This window comes from Lynx rufus, unplaced genomic scaffold (assembly GCF_022079265.1).
Source record: "Lynx rufus isolate CCGP_SWC_20201006 ecotype Redwood Valley unplaced genomic scaffold, mLynRuf1.p SCAF_15, whole genome shotgun sequence".
Taxonomy (NCBI): Eukaryota; Metazoa; Chordata; class Mammalia; order Carnivora; family Felidae; genus Lynx; species Lynx rufus.
Window position 1 is genome coordinate 39,163,338 of NW_025814829.1, and position 11,855 is coordinate 39,175,192.

Consider the following 11,855-nt stretch of genomic DNA (forward strand, 5'->3'; position numbering starts at 1 on the left):
AATGGTCTGTTACCAAATGACCCAAAAAGGGTGTGTGTGTGCCATTTTTCCCCCTTTAAAAAATGGCAAAAGCAAAACAAAGAAAAATGGCTCAAATGAGACCATAAAACCACTGAGATTCAAGTAGAAGAGAATGGAAGGTAAAGAACTACTCTTGTGCCCAAAGTGCCCCTTAGCATTTGTATCTTTTACAATTCATCCTGACTATCCCCTTTCCACCACGGCGGCCCTGCGTCATGCTGTGCCCTAGGCTGACATTCAGCTGAGAGGACTCCATGGAGACAGTTGTTTCCAGCTAGAGTCCATTCTGATTTAGTCCCTATGCTGTATTGTTAAATATATTTACTGTCTTTCTGAGCAAAGCTGATAGGCTGGCAGTCTTTGAACACACCCACCTTTGTGACTATAAAATATGGAGCTCCAGAATTTTCTCTAACACTATAGTCATGAAAATGATGTTAAGGATTTTACAAAAAAGTATTGCAGTATCACTTGTTTTCATCTGAAGTTTGTACAGAGTTATGCTGTGCCTACTTTATCTATTTAACTTCTCTTAACTCACAGCCCTATGAATTGCCTTAAAAAAAAATGTTTCTTTTTGAAAGAGAGAGAGACAGAGCGTGAGTGGGGCAGGGGCAGAGAGGGAGACCCAGGATCTGAAGCAGCTCCAGGCTCTGAGCCGTCAGCACAGAGCCTGATGGGAGGCTCGAACACAGGAGCTGTGAGACCATGACCTGAGCCGAAGTGGGATGCTCAACCCACTGAGCCACGCAGGCGCGCCTCCTGTTGAGTTTCTCAACCTTTAAAGCAGGCGTCTAGTCATGGGCAGCGGTACGAGAAAGGGCTCAGAAGCTGGTAAGAAATGAGCGCGGCACACTCTGGTTTGGGCCTTTGGGCAGATACTCCAGGTGCTCAGCGAGCATCCAAGGGCGAGGAATCATTCCAAAGGCTCTGGTGGTGCTCTGAGATCATCGACGACTGTCTCCTTTTCTCCACTACTTTGTATTTGAATAAAGTAGTTTTAGAAACCTGTACCAAATTACTTCTTGTCAAGAGCACAACCTTCTGGTAAAACAGGAAATCTTCCCTCGTAATTAATCACACATAAGTGTTAAAATAGGAGTTAGAAAAATAAATTATTCAACACTGACATTTTATTTTCTGAACTTTATCATTTTTACAAAACAAAAAGCAGGTATCAAAAACAGCAAAGAGGTTATAGAATTTCCCCACCAGTTTTCACATAAGACAGTGATTATGAAACTGGCGCCCAATGTAAATACGAAACACAGGCTGATTTCCCTCTTGGTCATGTGCATTTGGGTGGTTTGTTTTGGAGCCACTGAATAATAACTTTTTATAAGCACCGGTCATTTTTTGAGAACCCATTTGGTTTGTCCAACAAGTAAACACTTTTTGCTATGCGGCATTTTCCTTTTTGAAGAACCACTAAGCTAAAATACAGAATGTGTAGATGTCTGGATCTGAACCAAAGCTTTTAAGATCCTATTTACCCTGAAGAACACTGAAGACATTTATAGGGTATATCAAATACTAGTTATATACCTCATCATGTCTAAGGCAGCTATTAGAGTTCTAAATAAATCAGCATTTCATTCGCAGGCTGCCCAGAGTTTGAACTTCATCAAAGTTTTCATGTCTTTTCTGATTTGGAGTAGTTTCCCCAAATAGGGTCATATTATTAGAACAAAGTTTTATGCTCAGGCCAAACAGGCTCTGGCATTTCATAGATACATTTTTGTAGAGCAAGACTTCTTGCTCTGGACCCTGGAGACCACAGAGAAATCGAGAGGCCATGATTACTGGGTGCGGAGAGGAAGAGGCATACTTAAGCTCACATGATCTGGAGGTAAGCAGAAACAAAGGTAGAACTTGCTCGTGCTGTTCACCCACCACCTGTTCCAGAAACACATTTTGCTTAAATACGGGAATTATGGTCCAGTTTTGCAATGTTAATAGCTGCCAGTTTCTCAAAGGTATTTTTTGTAAAGATCATTTCCTGGCTAGCAATGAGTTAGGAAACTGGCCTCAAATTCAGATCAAATTTTTCACTATTAGTCAAAAACAAAACAGAACACCTCAAAAAAACAAAAATGCAAACAAAACAAAAAAACCCCCACCAGCCAATAGGGGTTAAAATTGCACACTTAAACTTGAAGGCAAATTATATTATATACAGACAGGTATACACATCACTGTAATAGTTTTGAGAGCGTGAAACACTCCTGTTGAAACGTTTCCTCTATATTATCCCAATTTTCATGAAAGGAAAATTGATATGTAATCTCCTTCTTTACAGATATGAAAAAGGAAGCAAGAAGGCAAAGCTGAGAGAAACAGATGCTACCCCCAAGGGCAGCGGTGGCATTTGGTTGTTTTGGTCTTTGTACCAGCAACTCCCACACCCAGAGGAGAGACCCAGACCCTGCTGGGCTACACAGTTTTCCTTGCAGTCAGCACTCGAACAATGGACCCCACTCCTCCAGCAGCAAGTGCCTAAAAACAGACCAAAACGGAAATGTTGACAGAATCATAGGGTCAGTCCTCTTACCAAATAGAACATTTTTCTTTAAGAAGGAATGTGTGCAGCTACCGATTTTGAATTCTTTAATTTTCATAAATACTTCTTGAACTCCTGTCATGTCCCAGGGACTGTTCTTGGCACTGGGGATACAGTCCCTACCCTTACGTACCTACACGCTAGTGAGATACTAGTTTACATTCTAGTATGTTGTTTTCAAATAACAGTATGTTCTTAAAGGTTTACAGCATGTTCTTGCCTAAAACAGGTGCTCAAGTATAGATTTAGGATATTCACTTTATTCTCTTCTTAGCACGGGCAGGAAGAAATCGAAACCGAGAGCAACTGTCCTAAGTTCCTTTAGATTAGCCAGTATGTCAGATTCTTTTTATTCTCCCAAGCTAAGAATATATTATTTAATAGCTAAGAACTTAGGGACTTTAATTTTGACTTTACCTTAAAAAACTGGAAGTCATGACTAAGCATCAGGAATTTGAAGCTCTGGTTTACTTACTGAATACTTTTATGTACTGGGTACTATGCTAGATGCTAGGGATATAGCATCTTCTGGTCTATTGGGAAGGGACAGACATGTAGAGATCATTACTATACTATAATATAGTATAATATTCTGTTCACACAAGTGTGCACTGGGGTGTAAGGAGCCACTGAGGTAGAGAAAATCACGAGCAGAAGTACACAGGTGTGAAACGGCATGGGGTGTTCTGGGAAGCAATACTACTGTGCTCACTGCTGGAGCACAGGGAGAAGAACATGAAGAGGAGTGGCTGGACCTGGGAACTCGGGCTTTATTCTGCAGGTGACTGACAGGGTAGATCTGGGTTTTCGAGAGGACACTCTGGCAACTGGGTGGAGAAGAGATTTGAGGGAGGTGAAATTGGTAGCCGGAGGCCTGTTTAGGAAGCTACGGCAACAGACTGGGAGAGACGCTGTGAAGAGTTGCATTAGAGGTGCATCTGAGTAGATGGCTGGAGAAGCGTTTAGGAGACAGATTGGCAAAAACCAGTGAGTGATGTTAGGAAGCAATGAAAACTTAATATTAGCCTCAGTTTGCTTCCCCACCCACCAAAAGGCAAATAATAGCAAGCTCTCCCTCCTAGTATTTTTACGAGGGTTAAAGGAGTTAATCTTTACAAGGTGCTTGGAATACAGTAAGTGCTCCATCAAGGTCTACTATGATCCTGAGACTAGACAGGAGCTAGGTTGCTTAGGTTTTTAAGCTGGCTCTTCACCTCTAAATTGAGGATGATAAAGATGTTTTATACCTTATGGTGCTGTTTTAAGGAGTGAATGAAACATTAACGGTACAGTGGCTGGCAAATGGAACGTGTTCCTGAAGAGGATGACCATATACGTTATTCTCCAAGTGGGACACTGGGGAGTGAAAGGGAACTATTCATAATTATGTTGGGAAAACAGGCATAAACTGGGGCAAACGGGAGGTATGGTTACCGTGTCCATAAATGTTAGTTCTCTTTATTTGACGGTGCATGAGAGACCAAGTGACTTGACCAAGACTAATCGACAAGTTTTACTACCTATTCTTATTTCCGAATGTGCTTTCACTCAGACACACACAATAGCTTCTGAAAACCTGAGTTCCGGGAATTGTAAGATATTAGAGAACATACCCCTTCTCTGTGGTTGGTTCTATTTAAATGTTACACTGCTTACATTAATATTAATATTACCTAAGTGTTGGGTGTTAAAAATTACCTTACCAACTTTTAAGCTAAAGCTAAAAATTCCCCTTAACTATTTTTTTAATGGACAGTGTACTATCTGCAGAATGAAATGCATAAAAAAATACAGGAATTCTTCATCCCACCTGTGAGTTTTTTAAATTGTGTAACATATATAACATACACTTTGCTACGTTAACCATCCGTAAGTGTAAAATTCAGTAGCATTCATTACATTCCCAGGATTCTACAGTCACCACCACTGTCTATTTCCAATACTTTTTCATCACCCTAAAAAGAAATGCTGTTCCCATTAAGCAGTAACTCTATTCTCCCTCCTCCCCAGTCCCTGGTAACCTCTAATCTATTTTCTGTTTCTCTGAATTTGCCTAGTCTAGATATTTGATAGAAGTGGAATCTCACAGTATTTGTCTTTTCGTACCTGGCTTATTTCACCTTGAGTAATGTTTTCGGGGTTCATCAGTGCTGTGTCATGTGTCATAATTTCCTTTATTTGGTCGTCCAATAAACAAAATGTGGTGTATGCATAAAATGGATTATCTGTTCATCTGTCCATGGGCACTTGGGTTGTTTCTACCTTTTGGCCACAGTCCAAGAATTCTTGATTTTTACTGTTTCTTTTCAAGGTTTTCATTTAGTTCAAAGTTCAAGATTATGTTAAATGAACAATAATCATTACTGAATAAATGTGCTGCAAATCAGAATCTCTTAGGACCAAGGCAGTAAGCATAAAATCTAACTTTCACTTTCACACATTTATTTGTAAAGACAAAGATGTATAACCAACAAGTCAAAGTAATTATCCAGATGAGGAGTTGTCATTGTCACTATTATAAAGGAGCTGGCCACAGAGATTTATAATTCATAACTCACCTTTTCATGCCATTGCAATAACACAGCACTGCTATTGTCAGAGGGACTCTCGAAGCCTTTATAAATATACTTCATTAGAAGATCCACACCGTTCTTGTCCAGGGACTGAACTGCCTTTTCAATATCATTAGCTTTAAAAGAGATGAGCACCTTCAAGACGATGCTGCCTGCTCGATCCTGAGGATAAGAACAGAACATTTAGACATATGCGTGCCAAGTGGTTGCTCTAGAAAGGCCACACTGAGATGGTGACATTTAAAACCTGAAGGACATGAAAGAAGAATCCTTGGGGGTATCAGAGAACAGTATGTTGGTCAGAGGAAAGAACTGCTGTTAGTGTGTATTCCGGGTGTTCAAGGAACAGCAAGAAGATCCCCGGTGGCCAGAATGATAACGGTGGAAGAGTAGGACGTAGGACGGGTCAGAGGGGTGGTGGGAGGGCAGACTGTGTAAGCCCTGCAGGCCACCATGGGGACAACAGCGATATAACCTGACTTGTATTTCAACAGGATCACTTTGGCCACCATGCTGAGAATAAGCGGAGGTGGGACTGGTGGGGGGCAGGGGACAAGGCAGAAGGAGGGAGACCAGTTTGGAAGTTATGGCAATAACACAGGCTGGTTTTGGCTAGCATGGTAGCAGTGGAGGGGGTCAGATTCTTGATGTATCTGAAGGAGCGCTGAGAGGATTTGCTTACAGATAGAGGTGCTAATTTGCCAATGTTATTGAACCCACATTTCAGTTTTACTTCTTGTACTCAGAAAAAGATCTGAAGACAAAATGAGCTGCAGTTCTACCTTGAACCATCCTTCAAAAACAATACGCTTGGAAAACTTAAATTTTAAGTTTCATATCTATAGTCAAGATATAAGATACAGTGATCTTCATTTATAATTTTTTTCTTTGATAAAAGGCTGCTCCAACAGCAAAGTTATTTTTTCACCCATGAAGCCAAGCAAAGAGAACATTTAATTTACCCTTCCAACGGTTCACTTCTCCTATTCAAGAAAGAGTGATCTCTTCGGCATTCCTACTGATCAGGGTTTTACAGAATGTTTCTACCTCCTATTGCTGTTTTCAGTTTAAAGACTATGCAATTACCCAATTTAGAAAAATATTCTTACAATTCTCCACCCACAAACTGTGATAAAAACTCAGCCACATAAAAGTAGAAGGTGGTAAAATTGAAATTTCAATGATGTTCCCCACCATTTTCAAAAACCAAAGAAATGTTTCCTCTTATTGTGGCCTAGATAATTATTATGCATTTGCCCAAACTGTTACTAATACTCAATAAAGAGATCCTTAGGGCTCCTATGGACAATGGGTTCAGAGCCCTGGGCCACATTTTAAACACTAAGTAAATGTTCTTAAGAATCACTGAAAGACTGCTGCCCAGGAATGTAAGTCAGGTTTTGCTGAAGGGCAGTTTGGCAATAACACTTGTACCAAAAGTCTTAAAAAACGTGCATTCTCGGGGCGCCTGGGTGGCGCAGTCGGTTAAGCGTCCGACTTCAGCCAGGTCACGATCTCGCGGTCTGTGAGTTCGAGCCCCGCGTCAGGCTCTGGGCTGATGGCTCAGAGCCTGGAGCCTGTTTCCGATTCTGTGTCTCCTTCTCTCTCTGCCCCTCCCCCGTTCATGCTCTGTCTCTCTCTGTCCCAAAAATAAATAAACGTTAAAAAAAAAAAAAAATTAAAAAAAAAAAAAAACGTGCATTCTCAAACTCAGCAATGCACTTCTAGGAATTTATTCAAAGGAAACAAATAAGAATTTATGCAAAATTGTTCATTTCAAAAAAAAAGGTCAATATTTTAAATATATGACAAAGGGAGATTAGTTATATGTAAACCGCAGCGTATCTATATACAGGCATTAAAAAAGATGTGATAGAAATAAACTTATTGCCAAGATAAGATATTCATGTACATTGCAAAAAGAAAAAAGTCAGTTATAAAACTCCATTTTTATTAAAAAAAAATACCAATAGAAAAGCTCTATAAATATATATTAACACCAAAAAGTAATAACCAATTATCTCTGGACAGTAGGATGATGATGATTACTAGTTTTCTATAAACACTTAATTCTTATATAATTTAGAAAAATTTTTAAAAAGCAACCAAGTAGAATCGCTTTACTTCGTAAAAGTTTTGTTTATTCTTCAAGCCTTTGCTCAACTTCAACCTGAGTGGCCTCCATGGAACATACAAAATGCTCTCTTATCATAGCTCAATATCAGAGTGCTAACTTTTCGTATGTAAATTTTTACCTCTCTAGCTGCATTGTGAGCTCTTGTATGTAAAAGACAGTAAACAGTTAAAAGATTTGTTGATTTCAGGACACTTCCAGGATTTTGGTAAGAATGCTAAGATATCAGCAGAGATCACTGAGTTGTCTGTGACTCACCTTCACCGCCTGACTCTTGGTGTTGATGGGGGGATTTTTCAGAGCTGCCTGTAGGGCAGCGGTCATGTTTCCTGTGATGGAGGTTAAGGGCATAGCAGGAGAGGGCAGGCCTCAGGAAAGCACTGGCTCTTAAGCCTTGACTTTTACATTGAAAAATTACCATGGTCACTACGTTCAATATTGTAAAACTCAACATGTTGGTTTCAAGGATGTCAGTCAAAGGTATGATACTGAAAACACTAGAGAAGGTAATAAAGCAACCACCAGCTCTTGCGTGGCTCCAATTACTAAATGAACACTTTGATAGCCTTTCATTTTCCAGTAAGACACATGCAAACATTATCCAAAGCTATATTAAAAGAATTAATAGGTCCCAACATGAAACACCTATCCTCAACCAAAATGTCTTTTATGTGATTCTAACTGGAAAAATGACCAAACTTTTGCTAGACTTATATTCTACATTAACTGAAATGCTGGTAGAAAATACTGGTCATTATTCTAGCAATCGAAATGATACACATTAGCAATCTCTCAATATTGATGAAAAGAGGCATCACAAAAGAGCTAATAATTCAGTGACTTTTTAGACAGCAGCTTAATTTTTCTGTTTTGGATATTTTCTCTTATATTTCATAAAGGTTATTAAAACTGTCTTATGTCATACCTATTAAATTTAGTCTTTGGAAGCACTAGTGAGTTAGCAAGTACGAGGCACGGAAGGCCAATCAGACTGTCAGAATCTACAATCATTCCCCTAAAAGGAAAACCAGAGTTCACTTGTTCCTCCATCTGTAGTGCCTGACCAAAGCTTGTCTCTCGGTTGTAACAAGAGAAGAGACAATATCTTTTTATTTTATACAAAGCAGACCCATTATATGAATACAGCAGTACCAGTTAAGAGTTATCACCCATCAACCAACAGTTAGTTTCACAAAACATCATTTATCCATCACAAAGAATGTTTTCAGACAGAATAATGTTCATTGCTTCTGGGGGGGGAGGCGGGATCGTCTGACAAAAAAAACAAAAAACCAAAACCAAAAACACAAGCCTTAGGGTTGGTGGTAAGCGGTTATTTTCAAGGCTTAACGAACTTCTAGAAAAAGCATGCCTTTTGCAAAATTGGCTCATTTTTAAGACCCAAAACATTTAAGTATTTAAATAATGAAAAATAGCAACAGCTGACTATGAAGGTTGTGGAAATCAAAGAAACATCTGTATGTTGATAAATGTTTAATGCTGTTATTTTAGGTGCCTTTAAGACTAGATATAGTTAGAACCAAATATTTTCACTCCTATTTCCCCATTATACTTTAATAGGATATAGATGAGGAAAGGGTTTTAAAAAGTCTTATCTTATGAATACATTAGAGAATAATCAGAAATGAATGAGTTCAGTAATTGAGAATCTCTAAAACTACAGCTTTAGTTGTTGCAACATTTACATTTTTCTAAAAAATATCTGATGCAAATGTTCAAATTATGAATATTCAAATATGCAAAAACAAAAACCAGGAACTGACAGCCACATTTTAACTGAAATGGAAACGATTTCAGGATTACAAAAACCATTCTGCTTCGTACAAATGACTCATCGTCCATTTCATTCTTCATCTATTTTATTCGCTGGGGATTATTTTAAATATTTTCAGGGATTCTCCACATGCAAGCTCTGTCTTTCTATTGTCCCTTGCTTATTAGCAGGTAAAAGGCTCCAAGCTTCCTTCGCCCGAGTTGGTTGCTTTGGACTCACCCCACCCCCTCCCCGGGTTAGCAAATTGTTTATCTTGCAACCTATATATTGCCAAATTCCTTTCTCTTAAAAAAAAAAAAAAAAAAGAAAGAAAAGCAAAAAAGCCCATGGGCTAAAAGGACAGAGGGCCTCAATTCTGCAAATCGCCCCTTCCCTGCTGCCGGCAAGGAATAAACTCTCCCAACGCTGCCAAAACCAAACCACCAGAACACAAGCAGCCCGCTCCTCCCAATCAGAAATTTCTGGAGCCACCGTGGCCCCGGCAGGCACCGTCCTGCGGCGGACAACTTAGGCGCCCTCCGAGGGCCATAGAGCAGCACCAGATGCCTCCCCCCGCGCCGCGAGGGCGCGGCCGCCCTGCCAGTTCCCTGCAGGCAGCAACTCCGGCCGCAACCTGAGGAATCGGGGGCGGGAAAGGCGCGCCGGGAAGGGCAAGTTTCCCAGGCGGGACCCTGGGGTCCCGGGGCGACTCGGTTAGAAATGGGAGCGTCCCCTGCCCTCTCAGAGTGGGGGAGCCCAAAGAGACAGGTGAGCTCCGCGCCCGTGCCCCGGGAGCGGCCCCAGCTTCGCAGACCCTGCCGGCGGGCGCGGTGGGGTACGGAGGCCGGCAAACGCAAGGATATTGCCGCAGGCAGGAGTCCACCTCGCCTTCGTCGGGCCCGGCCTGCCCGTCGCCCCCGTCTTCCTCGTCCACGAACTTGTTCTCGTCGTACTCATCCACGTCCACCTTCCGGAACCGGGCCGACGACACCGTGTTCTTCGACATCCCCGATCCGGACCGGTGGCAAAAGCCTCTTGTTGGTGCTGCCTCTACCTCGGTAAGCGTAGCCCACCCACCGGGAACCCGCAGCCTGGCGCCTTCACTTCCCTCTTCCGCTCTGGGGCGTCGCCGGCAGCCGGGGCTCGGGCGCTTCTGGGCCTGCGCGCTGGCGGCGCTCCTTCCTCCTCAGCTTCATGCTCTTCTCTAGCCTCCTACGCCGCCCCCACTCTTCCCCGGGGAGCGCGCGCGAGGGAGGGAGCGCGCTCGATGCGGTGCGCAGGCGCGGGCTCTCCGCAGGAAAGGGGCGGGGCTGGGCGAAGAAGGCGGGGGCGGGAGGGGGCGGGGCAGAAGGGACGGCCGAAAGCGGTGCCGCGGGCAGAGCTAAGAGGCGATTGGTCGTCCGAGGATGTCACGTGATCCTCAGGGGGTTTCCATAGCAACGCTTCTCTGCGGTCCAGCCTAGGGGGTCTTAGGTTGGCGGCTATGGGCACTGGGGGCGGGTGGCTTTTGCTGCCGCCGCCGCTGCCAGCGACCCGTCGTCGGGGTCCTGCGTGAGGTCCGGCTGGCCCGGACTCGCCTGTGGGGTGGGATGGACTGGTTACCGGACCAAGTCCCCTGCAGTTGGCAGGAGTATGGGGCGGAGTGATGCACGCCCCGGCGCCCAGTGTCGTTCTAGTTGTCAGAGGCATCACTTCGGACCGTGCGCTGCCGGTGGCTGCGGTCCCGAGCCGGGAGCCCCTTTGCCGGGGTTGGAATTACGCTGCGCGGCCAGCGGGAGGTCCCCAAGGACGGAGTCGAAAGGTCATATCTTATCTGTCAGTGCTGTGTACAGCATCCCGACCACACCTGCAGAGCCGGAACTAGGTATTATATCCATTGCGAGGGAGGGGGATGTTGTGGGCAGGGGCTGGGGTGACAAAACTGGGGTGAACCTGTGGAATTTGGGGTAGGGTCAGCTACTGACATCTTAAAATAAGTGGTTGTTGGGAGCAAGAATGCTAGAAAAGGATAGGGGCGAGATATACTCTCCGGTGCTGAGGGGAAACAAAATGTGTAAGGATTAGTAGAAGCCAGACCTTTAAGATATGTATTTGTGATTTAAGATTTATATGATCCTGCTAGGCCAGCTTTTTAATTACATTTGACATCCTCATTTCTGAGAGCAAATCTCTTACTGAGGAGGTAAAGGCACTAAAACTAAGGAAATGGTAGTTGTGGTGTGTGTATAATACTGAAGTACAAATATTTGCAGAATAAAATTCTTCTGGACATTTAGCTGGACACTGCTCAGATAGCTTTATGTTTTCCTGACATCCTATCAGATCTAGTTCAATTCCATCTGTAGCAGAAAGCTGGCTGTTTTCCTGTTAATACCCCAGCCTTTGGTTTCCTGTGCTGTATTGAAAAGAGCACTGGACTTAGAATAAGAAAACCCTGGCTCAAGTCTTGACTTCCACTCATAATCTATTTGATTAAGGCTGCCACTTAAAATTATGAATTTCAGGTTCCTTGTTGTTAAAGTGGAGCTGATAATGTGTACTTCACAAGACTGTTCTGAGGATTAAATACAGGAAAGTGTTTTGAAGCTCTAAAATTCTACATAAATGTAAAATGCATGTTACCTGTACCTTTGATTTTGGCACTAGTCATAAGAATTACTTAATGATATATCACGTTTTATCTTGCTCCTGGAAGAGATCAAAAGATTCTGGAGGGCAAGGTCTTGGCTTATATTTATTTTGTATCTTCCTTTACATTTGATATAATGCTAAGCATGCAGAAGGTACTCAATA

General features: G+C 42.6%; 1 protein-coding gene across 1 annotated transcript; it reads right to left on the reverse strand.

Moving 5' to 3' along the window:
- Positions 1-1,136: 1,136 nt before the first annotated feature.
- On the reverse strand, positions 1,137-10,251 carry ARPC5 (actin related protein 2/3 complex subunit 5). Its single transcript, XM_047076889.1, has 4 exons — positions 9,926-10,251; positions 7,547-7,619; positions 5,140-5,316; positions 1,137-2,517 (listed from the first exon to the last, which is right to left on the reverse strand). Exons 1-4 carry the CDS (start codon positions 10,066-10,068, stop codon positions 2,455-2,457), a joined length of 456 nt encoding a protein of 151 aa, XP_046932845.1. The 5' UTR covers positions 10,069-10,251; the 3' UTR covers positions 1,137-2,454.
- Positions 10,252-11,855: the final 1,604 nt, after the last annotated feature.

Excerpts from the sequence above, each read along its gene's own strand:
- ARPC5 (XM_047076889.1), bottom strand. The coding sequence starts at position 10,068 with ATGTCGAAGAACACGGTGTCGTCGGCCCGGTTCCGGAAGGTGGACGTG. Across the intron at positions 7,620-9,925 it reads GTGGACTCCTGCCTGCGGCA|AGGAAACATGACCGCTGCCC; the intron begins ATATCCTTGCGT and ends AACCTCCATCAC. Across the intron at positions 2,518-5,139 it reads TATTGCAATGGCATGAAAAG|GCACTTGCTGCTGGAGGAGT; the intron begins GTGAGTTATGAA and ends GTCTGTTTTTAG.